Source organism: Cavia porcellus, unplaced genomic scaffold (genome assembly GCF_034190915.1).
Source record: "Cavia porcellus strain 051 isolate PalLab524CR breed Dunkin Hartley unplaced genomic scaffold, mCavPor4.1 scaffold_1, whole genome shotgun sequence".
Classification (NCBI taxonomy): domain Eukaryota; kingdom Metazoa; phylum Chordata; class Mammalia; order Rodentia; family Caviidae; genus Cavia; species Cavia porcellus.
In genome coordinates, this window is record NW_026947484.1 from 90,399,851 (window position 1) to 90,420,381 (window position 20,531).

Below are 20,531 nucleotides of genomic sequence, written 5' to 3' on the forward strand. Positions count from 1 at the left end.
AAAGCAGTACTTCTCAGTTTAAAACGCATAACTAGACTATCCTATATGGCTAACACTATATGGGGGTCACCTATTCTTTTGGTTCTCTTTCAATCCTTTCTTTTGGGGGGACAGACACGGAGACAAAGTCTTGCCGTGTAATTCATTCATATGGCCATTCACACTGGCCTTAAATGTACTATGTAGCCCAGGCTGGCCTGACTCTCAAGGATCCTCCTGCCTCAGCCTCCTAATTATAGGTGTATTATATCTAATACTTCTGTGATGTGTTACTTTCTCTTATCCCTCTTGTTCAAGTTATCAAGCAGTACCACCTAGTCAGAATTGAGTATCATTTCTAATTTCAATTTCATAACTTCAAAAACCATTTTAATTCAAAAATTAGTTGACTTTATAATGGAGCTGACCAGCAGAGGGCCTACTATGTCCTGCGAACATTATAGAAAAAAAGGTCATACATAAGAATGACTAAAAGTCATCTGCAGGGAAACACAGGTTTCACTTAATGCATCACAACCCAAAGGAACTGAATTTCTCCACCTATACAATGAAAATTATACTCATCATTTCAACTGTGTAGAAAGGCCCCAAGAACTGCAAAAGCCTTCTCAGTCCTTAAAATAAGGGACATATTCTGTCAACTTGGTTCTGCTGTTGCAAATAATCATGAAAAATAAATCATCAAATTTGGGACATGAAGAGAAAAAAAATGTTAAAGCCAAAATTGGAAAAGAGGTGTCACCTACTCAGCTGAGACCTTAAAATACTCTACATACATTATAGAAAAGATTTAGAATTTTTAAACCAAAAAGAACTCAGGTAAAAAAAAATTATGCAATTCTTAGACATAAAAGCAAATCAAACTGCTTCTAAGAAAAAATGAGGGAGAAAAGGAAAACAGTAAAAAGTTCCCACTCCAATCTAAATGAACTCATTAGCAACAGAACTTGTTAAAGAAAATACTCTGGCCATCCTAAGACTACTTTATTTTTACTTTTAATAATACTCTTAGTCACCCAACATACTGAAGGGACTGAGGAGGATGGTGTGGGAGTAGAAAATTTTCTAAGTAATTTCATTTGGCTCCTAACTACTTTGGCGTATGGAAATCTGAATATAGATTTATCAGATAACCTCACTTTTTTTTTTTTTAGATAACCTCACATTTTATGACACCTCAAAATTAAAAAAACTCAAGAAAAACTATCTTAGAGAAATTTTAAACTTGCCCAGGTCACTACACTTTTTTTTTTAAATATGAAAAATTGTTTTATAACTGCATGATTATGTAACTAAGGACTATGAAGATATAAAAAATATTCAGCTTAAGGCCACTGCCTCCAAGAAGTTCATAATGTATTTGGAAGTTAGAACATATACAAAGCAAGAATTAAAAGATTTTCTAAAAAACAAATTAGAATACCAAATACATAGAAAAGGGTTGTGACTAGGGTGTTCAAGCCAGACTCCCCTGAAAAATCAGGCCTAATAAATTAGGCAAAAGCAAGATGTAGAAGCAAATATGAAAACTGAGTATATGAAGCACTGCATGAGAGAATCAAGAGCAGTGATCATTTTATATCTGAGTAGGACTCTCAGCTCCTCACTCCAGGATTCTGTTATCTAATGGATACTTCCCTATTCCTCTTCCCAGCTGACATTAACTACAACTACAGGACTTATTTTTAAGCAATATCTTTTGTAAGAAGAGTAAATTAGAAATAGAGGTTTTTAAAAACTACAACTTTAGATCAGAGGGTTACTCAAGGATCTTGACTTTAATTCACAGGATCTCAACATTCTTTAGGTTCTATGCATCAGGGTCTCAGAACCTAAGTCTCCCCATAAACTAACAAAACCTCTTTTCTGAAAATACAGCTCAGATATTCAGTCTCAAATTCTAAATTCACGAAACATCCTGGGTTCTTAATGATCTTGCCTTAACACTAGATGTGAAACCCAGGATCTGGTCCATTCTTCCTTTCGCCTATAGGAAACAAAAAGGAAAAACAACTTCAAGGCCCTAAAGCAAATGACATGAGTATAATCATGGAAATAAATTTTCTGGGTATTCCTTATTATTCTTGTTGGAAAAATTTCAAGGGTGTCCAGTCCTTAAGCTCTTTTATTAAATAGACAAACCGAGAAGGTTTCACCAACTGAGCATCATGTGCATTTTCAAAAACTCTAGAAACCCAAATTAATCACATATACTTGTCTCTCTGAATTGTCAATGTTTCACTAATTTAACATAAAATTTGGATTATTTCACCCACAATGGAATATTAACTGGATTATTAATAACTGGATTACTTCACCCACAATGGAATATTAACTGGAATGCCGTCTAAGTATTTCCAGTGAAGAACACCTGTCAAAGACAAGTCAAAAAATGATCCACAGGGAAATACAAAGATAGCAGGAATACCTGTATTTTTACAATTATATGGGAGATTACTACACAAAAACTAAAATGAAAAGTCACGTTACACACTGTACTAAAGATGAGCTGGTGAGAAAAAAAGACCACAGAAATTAAAAGATGAAGGCCTCTGAGAACGAATGGAAGCACTGCTGAGCGCAAAAGCTACAAATCACTTACTCGAGCTGGCCAATGAGGATAACCTTTCATCTTGGCGAAGATGAGGTCTCCAGGTTTGAAATCGCGAGTCATGTTTCGGGGGCGAGGCTAGGGGGTCCAAAACCCAGGAGAAAGCGCGGCGGCGCGCAGCAAAGGGATGCTGGAGCGCTGAGCGGAGCTCTGGTTCCCAAGCTGGCGGACTGGGGAGGATGCCTCCGGGTGTCCGACGCGCCTACGAGACGGCGGGGAGGGCGGTTAATACGAAGAAACCCGAGGGGAGGAGGTACGGGGAGGGGGAGGGGCGGGCCGCAAGAGTAGGGGTGAGGGTGGGGGCGGGGGTGGGTAGGATGGGGTGGGGTGGAGGTGGGGGTGGGGTGGGCTAGCAGAATGGGGGTTGGGAAGGAGGGCCGCCTGTAGCTCCTCCCCGAACAGCACGGTCTCCACAGCCCCCCAAAGACGCCACCACCTGAGGCAAGGATGCTTCCCAGCCCTAAATTCCCTTTTCTCCCGCCCCATCTTTCCCAAGGCTTTTTCCACAAAGCTCAAACCCAAAGAGGAAGAAAAAGCAAGGAGACGGAAAATCGGCGGATTTTAAAAGAGTTTCCCGCTCCGCCCCTACACGATCTTCCCCCCACCCCCAGCCTGCTGCCCGACGGCTGCAGCCCGGAGCGGCCCACGTCCCCTGCTCCGCTACGGCCAGCAAGGCCACTGAGGGGGGGCGGGGCGAGCGGCCGCCGCCCGCTCACCTGCCGAGGCCGCGGGCACTGGGGCTGCAGTGGCGGGCCTGCCGCCTCTGCCCGCGACCACGCAAGCCACCTGCGCCACCAGCTGCCGCAGAGACGTCTCAACGGCTAAGAACCACAACCACCGCCGCCACTACCGCCGCCGTCGCTACGCCGCTCCCGCGCGGCTCCCGCTCGGCGCCCGCTAGCACTAGGGCGGGACCATCTGCTCCCCGAGGTTGGGGGGGATATGACTACAGCCCCCAAAATCGTATGACTCTGAGGCGGAGCTTTTGAAGACCTTGGATCCCCAGATTCCCTTGGAACTCATAACTATACGCAGGTGAAGACAGACACGGGTGCGAAGGAATGAAGCACTTAACGAAAATAACTGAGCTGTTTGCGGCTCCCCCCTGCGGTTTACTGAGTGGTCTGCCCCGGCCCGCCCCGGCTGGCTGCTCTGCGTGTGTATTTGTATGTGTACTGTATGTAAAAGGCGGGGAGAGAGGAAGCGATTGTTGTGGATCGGGTTTGGGGGCGGGTATCGAGGCCTGTAGCCTTAGGCAGCTTGTTAGAGAAACCTGCGATCTAAGCTGTGAGTTTCCCAGGATGGGGACGTTTTGAAGCTGTGTTTACACGATTTGCATCAGCCAAAAAAAAAAAAAAAAAAAAACGGGGAGGTGTACAAAAAAAACCATAGATAACTGGATCATGAAGCGCTTGCAAGGTGTTCAGCTTGCAGGCCTCTTGCACCTACTTGAATAGGCCTTTCACTCTCCTTTTTCTGGAGACTGTAATAGAATAAAGGCCCATTTCTTTTATATTTAAGCACTGGGAACTGTTAAGAAAAATGCAGTCCTAACGAATTAAAAATGTGAAGAGTAGAAAACAATGACAGGAAAACCTAAGCCTGTTAGATAGGATGTGGGTTTGGTTGGGCCCAAACTCATTTTAGCTGCATCTGTATTTTATTTCCCTACCAAAATGGTAGGTGGTAGAGTGGGAAAATGTGACTAAACCTCAAAGTATTTTTCAAGAAATTTTAAAGATTATCGTATTTTTGCTCCTTTAGCCGATGCATGTTTTTAATATATTGGCAATTTGCCCAGCCTTCTGGTGTTAATACTTTGATTAAAGCTACCTCATCAAAATGCCCCAATTTTATTTATCCATTTACATTCACCCAGAATCCCAATAAATATGTGTAGTGAAATAAGAGCATTTTGAGCATTAATAAGAATTAATCTTAAATTTTGTTTCATTCTCACTGAACTCCCAAGAAATATCTACTGCATGTCAAGCAGTATTGGGAATACAACTGAACAAGGGCAAAGCTTGCCTATTGAAACAGGCTGAAAATATCAAACAAAACATTAAAATATGAATGTATTGCTTTAGATAAAGAACTCCAACATGGAATAAATGTGGAAAAACTTTGAGTAGGCAAAAATTGAAAGTTTTTTTTTTTTTTTTAAGAAAAATAACATGGGGCTGGTCCAATGGCAGTGGGTTATCAGAACTTATTAACATTAGTGTCACTAAAGTTGGTATACCACCCCCCCCCCACTGCTAAATTTGACTGGCTTAAAAAAAAAAAAGAAAAAGAAAAAATAACCTGTGTTTAAAAAAGAATGAAAGAAGACATTCCCAATGTAAAATGGCCTGCAAGGAGTCCCAAGAAACTAAATCATAGCCTGGCATTATGCAGAGGATTACTTGGGGAGGAAAAAGAGAAACTGGCAAGGGAGAGGCAAATGTTGAGCAATGTCTTCAAGTTGCTTATCTTAAAATTAAGGTCACAGGGCTGGGGTTTAGCTCAGCAGTGTAAGTGCTTGTTTGGCAAACATGAAGTCGTGAGTTCAATTCCTGGTACAAAAAAAAGTCACTTTGTTGTATACTAGGGAGTTATCAGATGTTGCAGGACAAAAAAATGAGTAAAAATGATGATTCTTGAAAAAGTTATTTTTGCTATTTCAAGGTGGACAAAAGTAGAAATAAGCTGGAGAAACTCTAGTACTTACTAAATGACCTATTTATGTGATTGATTACGCTGAATAAGACAAGGAAAGGTGTAACTAATTACACAAAAGAATAATTGTCATGTGTTGGTGCCAAATCATGCCCAAGAAGCTGAGCATGGTGGTGCGCTCCTGTAATCCCAGCACTTGGGAGGCTGAGACAGAGGAAGTTCCTTGAATTCAAAGCCAGCCTGAGCTACGTAGTAAATTCGAGGCCAGCATGGACTACATAGCGAGAAAAAAAAAGTCAATCAATCATGCACAAGAAAAGGGGCAAAAGGATGGTCTGAGGAAACTTCCAAGATATTGAGTGATAGAGACCAAGGCATCATCCTACAGTCAAATTTTTGTCACCTCCTTTGCTTTAAAACCCTTACACAATTCCAAGTGTAGTCAGGGCCCAGCAGCCTCCTGGCTGCTTGTTAGTTGCTCACTCCCCCTCAGAACTACTGAACCATAATTTGCAGTTTAACAAGGTCCCCAGGTGATTTCTTAACATATTCAAGTTTGAGAAACTGCTCCAGGAGTGTTACTACAGGATGTAAGGATTTAAAATCTTGTGGGGAAGACAGGCATGTAATAGATAAATTATAACTAATATTTAAAGATAATTTATAGTACTAAATTACCATAACAAGAAGTAAAGATGGGATGGAAATAAGGAAATAAACATATTGATATGTTAATACCAATTATTGATAGTTGATGAGTTAGTGTTGAACTAAGTATGATGCTTAGCACTTGCTATCTGTAAATTTTGCCAATTTTAACTCGGGATAGTCTGCAAATAATAGGTGACACCATTTAAACAATAAACTAAGGGAAATGAGATGGTAGTTTTAAGCCTCCAGAGAACAAAAGCTCAGGATCCCAGAGAGCAGCAGTTGTGAACCTGAGTAGGAGGGGGCAGAGGGATAAGGAGGCAGGAAGGAGGATAGGCACAAAGCCACTTGGAGAGCTTTGCTGAACTGCTAAGAACTGTGCTCCTCCCAGCCCTGCTTGATCCTGTGCACCCTTCCCCCACGGGGTTGGGGGGAGTATGGTTTCCAAAGCAAGCCAGCAGGAGTGGGCTGGCCACTTAACCATGTTGAGATAGGAACTTGACCCATATTGCCTCATGTAATCAGGGTGTTACTATACTATTTTAAAGATGAGAAAACAGGCTCACAGAAATTAAGCAAGCTGCCCAGGATTACACATGGAGGCAAGTGGCTGAGGCAACCTTCCAACTCAAGGGCTTGCCTTGTGATCCCACATGGCCTTTAGGTGGGACAGGGAGGCAGCAAGGCTGCAGGCTAGATGGCTTATAATTAGAAAAAGATGCTGAAAGTAAAAGCTGCCCCGTACTCTTATTCCAGCTTCAAATTTCCTAATAATCTCCCTGTACCCTACCCTATTCCCCGGCTTTCCCCCACTACCAGCTCATTCTGTTTAACTCTTTCTGGACCTAAAGGACTCAACCCAAAACTCACAATCTGGAAAGGCACTAATTTCATCTTCCAATGGCATAATTATTTACAATCTTTTCTATTAGTTTTTAAACTACTTAAAAGTCAGCACCATCTTATTTATCAGAACTACACTTTATAGGTCTTCAATGAATACGTCTTTCAATAAATACTTATTTAACAAAATGAGAGGAAGGAGCAGGTGATAAACTCTTCAGTCCTAATCATTTAGGTTGAGGAAACAAATAAAGAGACACATGAAAATATTGTTTTGACTTGAATTTTTCATGTACTTAAGGTTAACCCTTTAAAAGCATTAGTTTTACTACCAACATATTAATTTCAAAGGAAATGTTACTAAATGAAATTTTATACTTACGACAGACTGAACAATGATACTCCATTTCACACCTTTTACATAATTCCCCATCTTTTTCATTTTTATAAGCAAATATTTGCAGTACATAATGATTATATTCATTGTGAGGCATAATCCCCAATCTTAATATATAGTACTAATAAGATGCCTTACACTTAATGGTGTTTATAGTAATTATTTATCTGGGTGTATGCACATAAACCTACCATGGAACTGCAACCCCAGACCCTTTTTTTTATTTTGAGACAAGGTCTTGCTACAGGATTTGAACTTTTAATCCTTCTGCTTCACACTCACAAATTTTGGGATTATAGATGTGTTTCAGCTACCCTCCTCACGGGGAAATAGTGAAAAGTCAGCAAAAATATAGGAAAAATAAAAGGCACCACTCAAAGAGCTGTTTCAATCAGAGGTGGGATGTGATAAATCCAGTCTAGGCCTTCCTTCTCCTAAAAATCAAGGTGCCGGCTCAGAACTGTGGCTCTCAGGTGAGGAAGAACCAAGAGGTACTGTCTTGCGAGACAGTGACTAGCTATTGTTCTCTACTGGTTTACCAATGTGCCAAAGAGTTGCTGCACCCGGGATCAGGGAAGTCTTTGAATCTGGATATTCTAGGTAAGTTGTATAGAAGGACAAGCTCAAGGCAGGGACAGAGACTGACAGGTGACCTGTGAATGCCTATTGTGAAGGCTGCATAGAATATGAGCTGTTCTAGTGGAATTAAAAAAAATTACTACATACCGTGGTTATGTTTCACCTCAGATTTTCGGTTTGCTTCTTTCTTACATCTGATGTCCAATTTCAGTTATTCCACATGTCCATGTACCTCCTTCACTTTATTCTTCCACCTGTTGTTTATGCTTTTTCCTTTATACCCTGTATTATTCTTTCTTCTATAATCTTCTATGTTCTCACTTCCTGATTTTGGCACTTGAGTGCAGCTTTGAAAGTAGTAAAACCTCTTGCTGTGTTCAATAAGCCCACTAACCTGTTAATGTGATAATGCCTTTAAAAAATATCTTTGTGCCTTTCTTTTTTTTTTTTTTTTTTTTTTTTTTTTAATTTTTGAAACAGGGTCACACTGGTTAGTTTAGGCTGGCTTTGAACTCATAGTAATCCTCCTGGCTCAGTTTCCAGAGTGTTGAGAGTATAGATTGCACCAACACACCTGGTTTGGTGCCTTTGATTCTTCTAGGTCAACTTTATCTGAGTATTTTATGAGAACAGAATACTACTTGGGAAATTTTAAACTCATATACCGTGAAAACGGGAGTTCAAACAAGTGAATTTGAGAAATGCAAAGTCAAAGCTGTATAGCTCTATCTGGAAAAAGATATCTCACAACTGTTAATTTACTAATGTGTGTTGTGGATTTCTAAAAGATGTTTTTAAACAAAAGTTATTGGTTTATTGTTCATTTTTTTTCTTCAATGCACAATGACTGCTTTTTGACAGAAACCACAGAAAAATAAAACATTCAAATTGGCTAAAGTTGCATATCAAAATATTTAAGAGTTCAAAAATTGATCAAAACAGCCCCCATCTTTTTGTCAACCCTAATAACCTTGAAACTAGTTGAAAGTTATGTGATAATGGAATTTCTCCTTCATTTTCCTGAAAAACCTTTAATGATCAACTAAATGGTAAATATGGCACTATGCTTTTGGTGATATGTTTTCTTATAGGTATATTGATTAGGAGGAAATGTGAGTTTGAGTTGTTATCCAGACAGTGAAGGTCTTATTTTTTTTAAATGAAAAATTAAACGAAAAGAGTAAATTACTGGATGTACACTTACAAAGAAGAAACTTATAGCTAAAATTCTGATGTGCTATAGGAAAAGGAAGAATAGGCTTGGGAGTTAAGCCTGACCTCTAATCATGACTCCATTATGTTTTACACATGGTATAGAGTAAATCCTTTAGCCTTATTATATTTATTTTCTTACCAGTGAAATATCAATAATGATTTTTCTCTTTTATCAGGGTATTTTAAGGATTCAATTAAATCATAAATACATATTGTGCATGGTTTAGTATCCCATTTAGTATCTTTTTTGACTGTATTGTAGTCTATGGAGAACATTATTTTCTTCCATGTTATAGCAAGAAGTTATACTATGGACGGGTCTAAAATCCAACCAGGTAAAAAGATAAAAGTTCAGCACCATCACCGCACCCAGTTTTTGTTGTTGTTGTTTGTACATTTTTGAGATAGGATCTTGATATGTATTTTAGGCTGGCCTTTGAGTTTACTATGTAGCCAGGCTGGACTTGAACTCAGTCCTCCTGCCTTAGACACCCAGGTGCTGGATTTTAGATATGTGCCACCTGCTTGCTCATGGTTTAATTTTTAAAGCTGTTTTAGATTCACAGCAAAATTGAGCAGAAGCTATAGGTACGTCTCATAAAATCTCTACCTCCACACATGCAGAACTCTCTGTGTGTTTGTTCAACTTTATTGTACATGGACACATCACCCAAAATCCATGATTTATATTAGGGTTAACCCTTGGTGTTATACATTTTGTGGATTCAGATTAATTCTTAATGACGTGTATCCAGCATTATATCATACAGAATAGTATTGGTACACTAAAAATCTTCTGCATTCCCCTCTTCATCCATCCTAACCTCTACCCCTAGCAATCCATGATCTTCATTGTTTTCCATAGTTGTTTCTTTTTCAGAATGTCATATGGTTGAAATTGTGTTGTACATAGCCTTTAAGATTGGTTTCATTTACTTTGTAATTTGTTCTTAAGTTTTTCCATGTCTTTTCTGGCTTGATAGCTCCTTCCTTTTCGGTGCTAAATATTTCATTTTCTGGGTTTAGCACAGTTTAGGCTTTCACCTAGTGAAGAACATTTTGGTTGCTCTCACTTTTGATCAGTTGTGAATAAAGGTGATGTTTTTGTGCAGTTTTGTGTAAATATAAATTTTGAACTCATGTATATAACAAGGAATGTGATGTCTGGTTCAAATGATAAGTATGAAGTTTTTATAAGAAATTACCAAAGTGTTTTCAAAAGTGGTTGCACCATTTTGCATTCCCATCAACAATGACAGAATTTCTGTTATTCCATTCTCATTAATACTTGGTGTTGTCACTGTTTTTGATTCTGCCCAGTCTAATAAGCACAGAGTTGTATATCATTGGCTTGTGTTTGTGTGTGTGACTCTCTCTCTTTCTTTCTTTCTTCTTTCCTTCCACGTTTCATACATTTTTTAGAATTTAAGATTGAACCAGGGCCTTGCCCATGTTAGGCAATTGTTTCTACACTGAGCTAGACATACCCAGCCTTTTTTTTTTCTTTTCATTTTTTGATATGAAATCTCTTGACTTACAACTGAGCTCTTCCAAATGGGTAGAAGACATCTGCATAAGAATGCTCTGCTAACCTAGAATAACATGAAAATCTCAGGTGGCACTGAAAAAAGTTGAGTTTATGTATAAATTATAAAATATGTAAGAATCACAATAGCAAAGAATCTTTAAAATTCCCGTATCTAAATACCACTCTTCTAGTCCCTATTTATATAGATTTTTAAATTATAAAATTCGTTTTTAAGTAGATTTTACTCTTTAGGAAGTTTGCATTTATAGAAAAGTTTCCAAGATAATTTAGAGAGTTATTAAATACCTTTTGCTATATTTTTCCTATTGCTAACATTTTATATTACCATAGAACATGTCAAAATTAAGAAACTGACATTGGTATATCACAGCTACCTATATTGATATTTAACCAATTTTTCCATTAATATTGTCTTTTTGTTTCAGGATCTCATCCAGTGTATCACATTACATTTAGCTGTCATACCTTTCCAAGTCTGTTCTGATCTATGACTTCTCAGTTTTGTCTTGCTTTTCATGACTGTAGCCATCTTAAGGAATTTTATCCAACTATATTATAGAATGTTCCCTACACTGAATTTGTCTAATGCTTACCCTAAGATTACTCTGATCATGTGGGATTTTTGGAAAAAATTCCACAACAGTGAAGTGATGAGCCTGTCTCAATCATGTCACATCAAGGATACATGTTACCAACATGAGTCACTAGTGATGTTAATTTCTTCCATGTGCTTCAGGTGACACCTGCTGTATTTCTTTCTATAAAGTTATTTGGGAGTCTGAGGCAGAGGTGTCACAAGTTTGAAGCTAGCCTGAGACACCTTGTCTCAAAATAAAAAATAAAAGTACATATGATGAAGCTGGGTGCAGTGGTTCACCTGTAATCCCAGCACTTGGGGACGTTGAGGCTGGAGGATCACTGTGAGTTTGAGACCAGTCTCAGCTACATAGTGAGTTCGAGACCAGTCTGAGGTACATAGTAGTACCCTGACTCAAAAACATTAAAAGAAAAGAAAATGAAAGTGCTGGGATGTGGCTCAGTGGTAACCCTGGGTTCAATACCCAGAATCCAGGGAGAAAAAGGTTACTATTTTTTAATTTCTCTAGTCATTCTTTAGAAGTAAATGAGAATCAAGTCTACTCCCAAGAAGATGGGAAGGGGAGGTCACATAGGAATTTAAGGGAGTATCTATGTATACACTTTGGAATTCTTCTATAGAGAAGATTTATTCTATTTTGCTATTTTTAATTTTTTTTAAATAACTATTACTGGCTATAGTGCTCTTAAATGTTGAACAAAGTTCAACATGATGAACTTTATGGGAGCTTATAATTTCTTATGATGTTTGCAATTTATAATCATGTGATAACTATCATATGCATGTTTTTCTGTTTGTTTGGTTGTTTATAGTTTTTATTTATTTGTTTTTACAGTATTAAGGATTGATCCAAGGGCCTTTGGATTTGAACTTACTTTCCTGGCTCTTTTGTATATTTGTAATTTTGAGATAGAGTTTTATTAAGTCTCAAACTTGAACTTAGTTGCCTGAGCTGGGCTCCGACTTGCAGTCCTTCTGCCTCAGCCTCCAACAGTGCTGGGATTACAAGTGTGCACCACTATGCCAAGATTTTCTGTTGCATTTCAAAATATACCTGTGTTTGAGCCCCAACACAATACATACATACATACTTACATATATACATACATAGAAACTGAGTGTTTCTTATGAATCTGCAGGGGCCTACATAATCTATTTGACAAGAATTCTTTTATATCCAAGATTTCAAGCTTGGAGCTTTGTGCTTTGATCATGACCTAGACAACCCTAGGACCATTCTATGTGTCAGAACTTTTCCTCTCAGCTTGTCATTAGTGATTCTTTTTTCTTCGCATTTCATTCACCCAGCTCATTAGTAAAATGTCTCTTGATGCCAATGACAACCATATTTTTACCTTCTTTTGCCACCATAACCTCACTGCCTAACATTCTAAGTTGAAATCTACTTTTTCAATGTTTTAATGATTCCAAAGGATTCAATTTCTAACAAATTACCTAGACATTTAAAAACAAAAATAATTACATGAAGTATAGATACCACAATAATTGATAGCTATTAATATTTTTTTTTAAAAAAAAACATAGATAAATACTCCTTTGCCATTAAAAATTTTTTGTCAGTGACAGGAATCAACCCAAGGGGCTCACGTGCTAGGCAAGTGCTCTACCACTGAGCCACATCCCAAACCTTTAAATATTTGTATAGTCTTATTCTTGTTGAAGTCTTGTTCTCATTGTATTTGCTCTGCAAAGTTTTTTTCTAATGCAAAACACTGTATGTTTGAAAGTACTTTATTGCAAACCCATTACAATTCCTTGCAACAATAACATGTATTTCAATTGAAATAGTAAAATGTATATTTTTCTTCTTGTAATAATTAAGAGATAGCAAGAGGCATTATGGTAACCATTGTTGATGACCTTGTACTCTGTTTTTACATCATGTACTATGTCTATCCTTGGTTTTGACTGACTGCTTTGTTTTGCCATATTTGACTTTATTCTCTTCCAAAAAAAAAAGTAATAAGAACTAAGGAGCAATAAACCCAAAATGTGTAAATTTTGTTGTAAAAAAGAGAGGGGAAAAAAAGTGCTCTAAAGTATACAACTGCAAGTGTGCTTAGGAGTGTTAAATAGCTGACCATATTAATGTTTTTGGTTGGATCATTGAACGCAACTGTTTGCAGTCTCTCTGTTTGAATGTCCACTTTGTATGCTTTGATACTGTGACTTGAGCAACTATCTCTAAGATGATAATGTGTAATCTATTAACTGGTGATTTCTTACTGTTTTGTTTTGTTTTGTTTTGTTTTGTTTTGTAGTTCTGTATTACTTGTACCCTTACACCGCTTTGTTTTGTTTTGTTTTTTTCTCTTTTTCCTTTTAAATAAAAATTTTAAAAAAATAATTAAGAGATAGGGTTTTTACTCCTGCATATTTGTTTTGTTTTTTTGGTTTTTTTTTTTTTTTTTTTTTTTTTTTTTTTTTTTTTTTTTTGGTACCAGGCATCAAACTTATGAGTTCACACTTGCCAGGCAGGCACTTATGCTTGCTGAACTAAATCCCAACCCCTTGACTTTTGAGATAAGGTCTTGCTATGTAGTTCAGGTTGGCCTCAAACTCACTATATAGCCCAGGCTGACCTCAAAGTCAGTGATCCTCCTGCTGCAGGCCACCAAGTGCCATGATTACAGGTGTGTGCCCCAACACACTGCTTCCTCAAGTGGGTTTTTATTAGTCATATACAACTGATTAAATCAATCTGAATGTTTTGACAAATTATTCTTCATGAAAAGTATGGTGAAAAATCTTCTCTTAAGCAGGAAAGTGATGACCAATATTTTTCTAAGTATAATATTTAATGATTGCACAAAAATATTCACTTCAATTCTTTCATTTGTATCGTTCCTTCAAATAAATTTGGCATTCCTTCCAGAATATATTTATTTTATGAAAGAGAAAACACATATCCCATATTTTAATTTTATTCTTATCATGAGATAGAAATTTGTTAACATTGAATAGAGTAAAATAAGATAAACTGGAAAAATATGTGATGTATTAGGTTTTGAAATATATTATTGAGTAATACACTCAATTTGAAAGAAACATATAAATTCTTATCCTGGATTTAAACCTGTACATATGGAAATATTTAAGAGTCCCAGGAAATATTCCAATTACATTTTAAGAATTAAGCTTCCCTGTTGGAAACTGTGAGAGTCCTTGCCTAGCATCTATAAATTCCCAGGTTCAAGTCTCAGCACTGCCATTATCTCCTCTAACTTCTGTAACCTTTTCTGTGCAAAGATAGTCGGTTTATCAATGAAAGACAAATCCTAGACATAAGTAGTGAGAACAAAAAAGAATTATCTTAAAAAAAAAAAAGAATTATCTTGGAGGAAACAAAACACTTTACTATTCTATATTTTTTAATAATGCTATATTTATTTTGCTAATGTGAGAGTCTTCCTCATTCTTTTCATACAACTCAAATGATAGAAGAGACAGAATGGAACTGTTACCTGTTTCTATTTCCTAGGTCATTAGTGTTACTGAAGAAAATAGCAAGATCAGGCAGATCCTTTAAAGTCATATTCATATGGCAAAGTTAAATTTCACAAACATAGCTATGTAAGAAATATTTTGTTTCTCCTTATACATGCATATATCAAATAACTCTCACTCTAATATGAACTACATAAATTTAATCTCATGATGAAGTTCCCTTTGTCCCTCTAAAAGCATACTGAGTACATGCAGAAGCTTTCTCATGCCCAGGTTATCCTGATTGCCTGGTCTCTGGAACATCTTGGTGGTCCTAAAGATAGACAAAAATACTGGGAACCAGATGAGGATTAGTATAGTTTAGTAAAGTATACTACCATCTTTCCACTGAATCCTTAATCTCTGTCAGATAGCTCTTCATGAATTATTATCTATTTGCTTTTTAGTGCTAAGGATTGAACTCAGAGACTCTCTGACATGCTAAGCACGCACTCTGCCACTGAGCTGTACCTCCAGACCCCTGTTCATTAATTTTGTCTCCTCATTTATGTATTTCATGGTAGCATTCTCAAATCATGTGGTACTTCTAAAGTTCATAGTTAATCTTGAACCATCCTCAGTCTCCGCAGATGACCTTACCTCCAACAGAGACAATCTGCTTCAAGCTCTTCTAAAGTACTTGGTGCCTCATGGGAAAATGTTAAGATTTTCCCTTTTTAAGTACAAGGTTGATTTTTCCATATTTGTAAAGTGGAAAAGATAATTCTCTGAATTGCAAAGGACCAGGTATTTATTGCATCTATCGTTTTTATTATATAGATTCGAGATAACAAAACTGGTGGGAAGTAAACCTTCATCGTGGGCATATACAGATATAGTACATATTATATGGGCTATGTGTTACAAAAAAGCTGGAAAACATTACAAATATTACCCCCTCTACCTTCCCTGTCTCTGATACCTATGAATATAGCAGATTTTCCTTGCTTTAAACAAAAACTCTTGATCCTTAATGGACAGATTTGTTTTTTGTTTTTTTTTTTTTACCTTTTATCTTGAAATAATTATGGATTCACAGAAAAATGCAAAAATAATACAAAAGATTCTACAGATACTTATTCTCCCCCACCACTCAATGGTAGTATTTTACCCTACTTGGGGTTCCAGTGGTTACATTTTATGTACTTACAGTACAAGAACAGAATCAGAAAGTTGCACTTAGCAAGTGTTGATTCCTACAATCAACACAATGAAGATATAAACTTACTGTCTCTTCACTAGGAACATTCTTAGTGCTAATGCATTGTATTGTATTGTATTTTACTTTACATTAATTTACTTTACTTTATTGTGATCTTGGTAGTTGAACTCAGGGCTTTATTAGTGTTAAGCAAATGCCCTACCCCTGAACTACGTCCCAGACTCTGTGTATCTCTTTGAAATCATCTCCTGAGTCTCCTTCCAATTTCTAAACCTTGGCAATTACTAATCATTTTTGTCCCCATAATTTTGTCATTTCTAGAATGTTATATATATGTGAAATCATACAGTATGTGGCCTTCTGAGATAGGCTTTTTTCACTGTTCTTGATACTCTTGAGAGACATGCAGAAAAAGCAAGTCAACTTAAAGTTAAGAAAAAGTTTTTTATGGTTCATGGTTTCAGATGTCCATGTTGGCTGGTTCCATTGCTGTGAGTTTGAGGTAAGTCAGAAAGAACATCATGGTGGCAAGACACGGTGGAGGAAAGCTACTCACGTCAAGACAGCCAGGGAGTACAGAAAAGGGTGAAAGAGTCAGAGAGGAGAGGGCCGGGGACCAAATACAGTCCCTAAGGTCAGGCCCCCAAGACTTACCAGAACGTAATCAAAATGTGTTTGCTGTTGTGCTAGGTATCTCTCAAACCAATCAGACTGATGAACAACATCAACTATTACAGAGGTATGGAGCATTTCTTGTTCCCATGTTACAGTGGCGTAGGGATAGATATTTAGATTCCCCAATGGGCCTCTGTTGATACCACTATGGCTTGGAGAGAGAGAGAGAGAATGTCTATTTCTACTCTCTTGCATCTACTACTACCTGTAAATCGGAAACAGTACTGTTCAGTGGGAATAGAAGTTGTGGTTCCCTGTTGTGACAGCACCACAAAAGAAGAAAAAAGTAGGTGGATTCTTCATAGCCAAAAAAGGGCTTCAGACTTGACTATAATGTAGAAAGCTCAAGAATAAGTAGAATGTATTTACGGGTTTTTTTTCCCCACTATTTGTGTTGTTCTTTCTTTACGATGTTCCAACTTTCCTTCTTGCACCAAGGTGGTAGGACCACACTTCTCTCCATGTTGTTTGGTTAGGGTAAGATCACAGTTGTCTAAAAATTTTTTATCTTACCAGATCTGATGTCTTTCTGGTCCAATGCCTAAACAGAACAGGTTTTTCTGTTTCTCTTTGTGCCTGTTGGTATTTTCAGTTGTTGGCTTTTCAGGATCAGTCCCAAACATTGGAGGAAAAATTTATAAAATTCAGCAGAGAATTGCCAGGGATATAGCTCAGTGGCACAGGTACCTGCCTGGAAAATCCGAGGCCCTGAGTTTGATTTCCGGTTCCAAAATAAATAAATAAATAAATAAATAAATAATTAGCAGAGGATTTACAGATGTGCCATTCTTTGGAGGTCCAGATCCCTAGCCAGTCTGCCTCTTTGCTTCCTTAAAGAGACTTTTATATTTATTTTGTTGATAATGTCAAATGGGTTTGTTTTTTCTCTATCTTTTATCATCAAGCTTCTGGGGAAAAACTAGTTTATATTCTGTGCCTCCACTGCATTATTCATATGTTAACCTTCATGACCTTGGAATTCAACTCCATGAAGGTAGGAACTCTGATTCTATGGCCATATCTCAGGAATACAAGCCTGATGAATCAACCTATTTTCCACTTCTGCTGTGGTGCCATCATGACAGGGAAGGCAATATGTGGAACCACAACTTTTATTCCCAATCTGGGATGCTATTCCCAGTTTGCAGTTAGTAAATGCAGGGAAAAAATTAAGAGGCCAACAATTGCTGGCCTTGCAGCATGTATCCCAAGACTACAAGGCTTTTGACAAATGTCTCCTGTTACTGCGTTTATCCTTAACTTTCTTTTCTTTATATATTCAGGGCACCAAGTTAATACATAGACTCATTACCTCATATGGAAATTAAGATATTGGGGGTTTTTTTTGTTGTTGTTGTTGATTTTGTTTTGTTTTGTTTTGTCTTGAGATTTTTTTCTTTGTTTCTTTTTGTTTTGCTATTGCTGAGGCCCAGGGCCTTACACATGCAAAGCAAGCATCCACTGCTATGCTACACTTCCAGTTTAGATATTGGTTTTATTTTAAACTTTTCTCCCTTTACCTTTCTTCACACCATCATTTCCTTCTGAAATGTACTTCCCTTACTCTATGCTTATCCTTTTTATATTTTTCCTGAAAATCCAAATGTAGTCGTACCTCTTAGTCTCTTCTTAAAACATGGCATCCTATGTTGAAATCCTGTATTTACTACTCATTTTTAAACTAATGCAATGTCTCAGTTAGAAATGTTTCCATGAGAGGCTGATGCAAAAGGATCACCTAAACCCAAGAGTTCAAAGCCAACCTGACCAACATGGCACAATCCTGTCTTCAACACAGTAACGCTTTACCTATGATTAACAGAAAACACTGCTAGAATGGCTTATGTGAAGAAAGCTTGGGGGCTGAGGATAGCTCAGTGGTGGAGTATGTGCCTATCAGGCATGAGGACTTGACTTTAACCTCCAGTGTGAGAAAAAAATTAAGAGGACAAATGCTGGAATTGCAGCTAAATAAGCTAAAGGCCAGTGACTCCTCAATATCCTTGAGATGTTCTTCTACTTGTCAATCTAGTCGTGGGCCAAAGATAAGTGCTTTTATGAGAAACACATCTAAATTTCAGAAAAGAAGGGCATAGGATGAAGGGAGGCTTACCAAGTCTATCTCTAGTAGACATTATTTTGGACAGAATTTCATTACAAAGCCACACCTAGCTGCAGAGTACAAATGAAGAAGGAGTTATGGATATGAATTCAGTTGGCAAAGAAGTAACATGTGCTACGCATATGCATAAATATCTATATAACCCATTTAGGTAAATCTTTACCTCCCTAACTAGTTCTTAACTAGTTTGGAAGATCTTCAAGATCAGAACTCCAATCAGAATTAGTCTTTTCGTGCTTTAGACCAGACAGTTACAAAGATTTTCATCTTTTCACATATTTCTACTATAATCAACAAATAGAAGTTGTAACTCAGTGGTAAAATGCACGTACTTTGTGTTAGGCCCTGGGTTTAATCTTTATTGTATATGCACATACACACAAACTGCCCCCCAAAAAAAGAAAAGAAAAAAGGGGAATGAAGGTCTAAAATTTGGACTTTGAGCCAAAAAGATTTGAGAATGATTCAACAAACTCAGTTTCTTTAAAATCAATGTCTTTTTCAGCTGAACTATTGTGAGTAGAAATGAGTGACACCGCCCCTCCCTCACTGAATTTGTTCTATGTGCTGGGCAAAAGGTCTGCCACTAAGCTACATTACCAAATCCCTTTTAAAATTTTTTGTTTTAGGGGGAGATAGTTCAGTGGCACAGCACCTGCCTGGCAAGTGCCAGGTCATGAGTTCAATCCCCAGTACAAAAAAAAAAAATTTCTTTTGTTTTCAGTCAATATCTTGCTAAGTGACCGAGACTGACTGCAAACATAAAATCCTCCTGCCTTAGCTTCTCAAGTGCTGAGATTACAGTTATATGCCACCACACCCAGCTCTCCCCCCTTTTAAAAATAGGACCTTTTAAAATAGGACCATAGCAACTATGAGCAGAATTATAAAAAAGTATGTTGGAAGATTAAAGCCGTGGTAATTAGTAAGTCAACCTGATCAGAGTTCCAAATAGAACAATAAGAATGTTTACTGGGAGACCCATGGGAAGCTGTCCTTCTGCTCAGGCATCACTTCTGCAGCAGCTTCCAAGCATCTGATACAGGGTTGAGACCATTTGATCAATAGGATCAAGAGATGGGAAGAGCCAGGTATGAGTTGGAAAAGGAAGAGGATCAGCAGTGGGAAGCTAATGGTCCCTTTGTGTGTCTGCCTCTTCCACATCTAACCATAATGACTTTCAGAGTCATTACTGTTACTGTACTTCTTCCATCTGAATCTTGCTCAAATTTATGTTTTAAACCATCTTAACTTGGAATTCTCCAGAGCAGGGAAGTTTGGAAATTTTCCTAGCCTAATCAAGTTGACGTAGAAAAATCACTGTGCTAAGTTAACTACACAAATGGAAACCGAACCTCTAAGGGAGTTTAAATCCTACTGCCTGGTAGGCTGGAACTAACTCTTAGCCCATGTCTTCTGTCTCTGTGCTGGCCAGTAGCTTGATTCTTAAGCTAAAAGCTGTCCTCATTCATTTCACTCTACAAGGTAGTGGTTCTCCTCTGGTGCTTGTCTCTTAGAGGGGAAAATGGAGCTACTCTTTTGTGAGTTGCTTCTTTGAATGTGGGCTATAATATGTTGTCAGGCAATCTTGTCTTTTAATTCTTACAGTTGTCTGTCTGTCTGTGTGTCTTTCTGTTTGTCTTTCTCTCTCCTTGTTTTTAGTATTTCTGCTGGGCTTCCTCCCCTGATTTTCTAATCTGTATGCAATTTTGTTTTTCAGTGCCAGGGTTTGAACTCAGGGACTTTGCATGTGGATATTTCCACAGCCCTTTCTATTTTGAGACAGAGCCTCACAGAGTTACTAAATTACCCAGCCTACACTTGAATTTGCAGTACTTTTGCCTTGATTTCTCAGATTGCTGGGATTACATGTGTATGCCACTTTGCCTGGTTGCTTTGTGTGCAATTCTTGATCTCTAGTATATTCAATTTGGTCTTTCCTGCCTAAGCATGTTTATGAA

At 37.6% G+C, this 20,531-nt stretch overlaps 2 protein-coding genes across 15 annotated transcripts in view; one reads left to right on the forward strand and one right to left on the reverse strand.

Moving 5' to 3' along the window:
* Psip1 (PC4 and SRSF1 interacting protein 1) overlaps positions 1-2,790 on the reverse strand; it is a 59,540-nt gene extending 56,750 nt beyond the window's left edge. For all 5 annotated transcript variants that reach the window (XM_063251497.1, XM_013155038.3, XM_023566040.2 and 2 more), the window contains exon 1: positions 2,603-2,790. In XM_063251497.1, the coding sequence (XP_063107567.1) occupies positions 2,603-2,674 (72 nt within the window). In that variant the 5' untranslated portion in view covers positions 2,675-2,790. The remainder of the gene's footprint in view (positions 1-2,602) is intronic.
* An 820-nt stretch (positions 2,791-3,610) lies between these two features.
* The window catches only part of Ccdc171 (coiled-coil domain containing 171), a 454,917-nt gene continuing 437,996 nt past the window's right edge, over positions 3,611-20,531 (forward strand). For all 10 annotated transcript variants that reach the window (XR_010048327.1, XR_010048331.1, XR_010048328.1 and 7 more), the window contains exon 1: positions 3,611-3,898. The gene's annotated coding sequence lies outside the window, so the exon portion shown is untranslated. The remainder of the gene's footprint in view (positions 3,899-20,531) is intronic.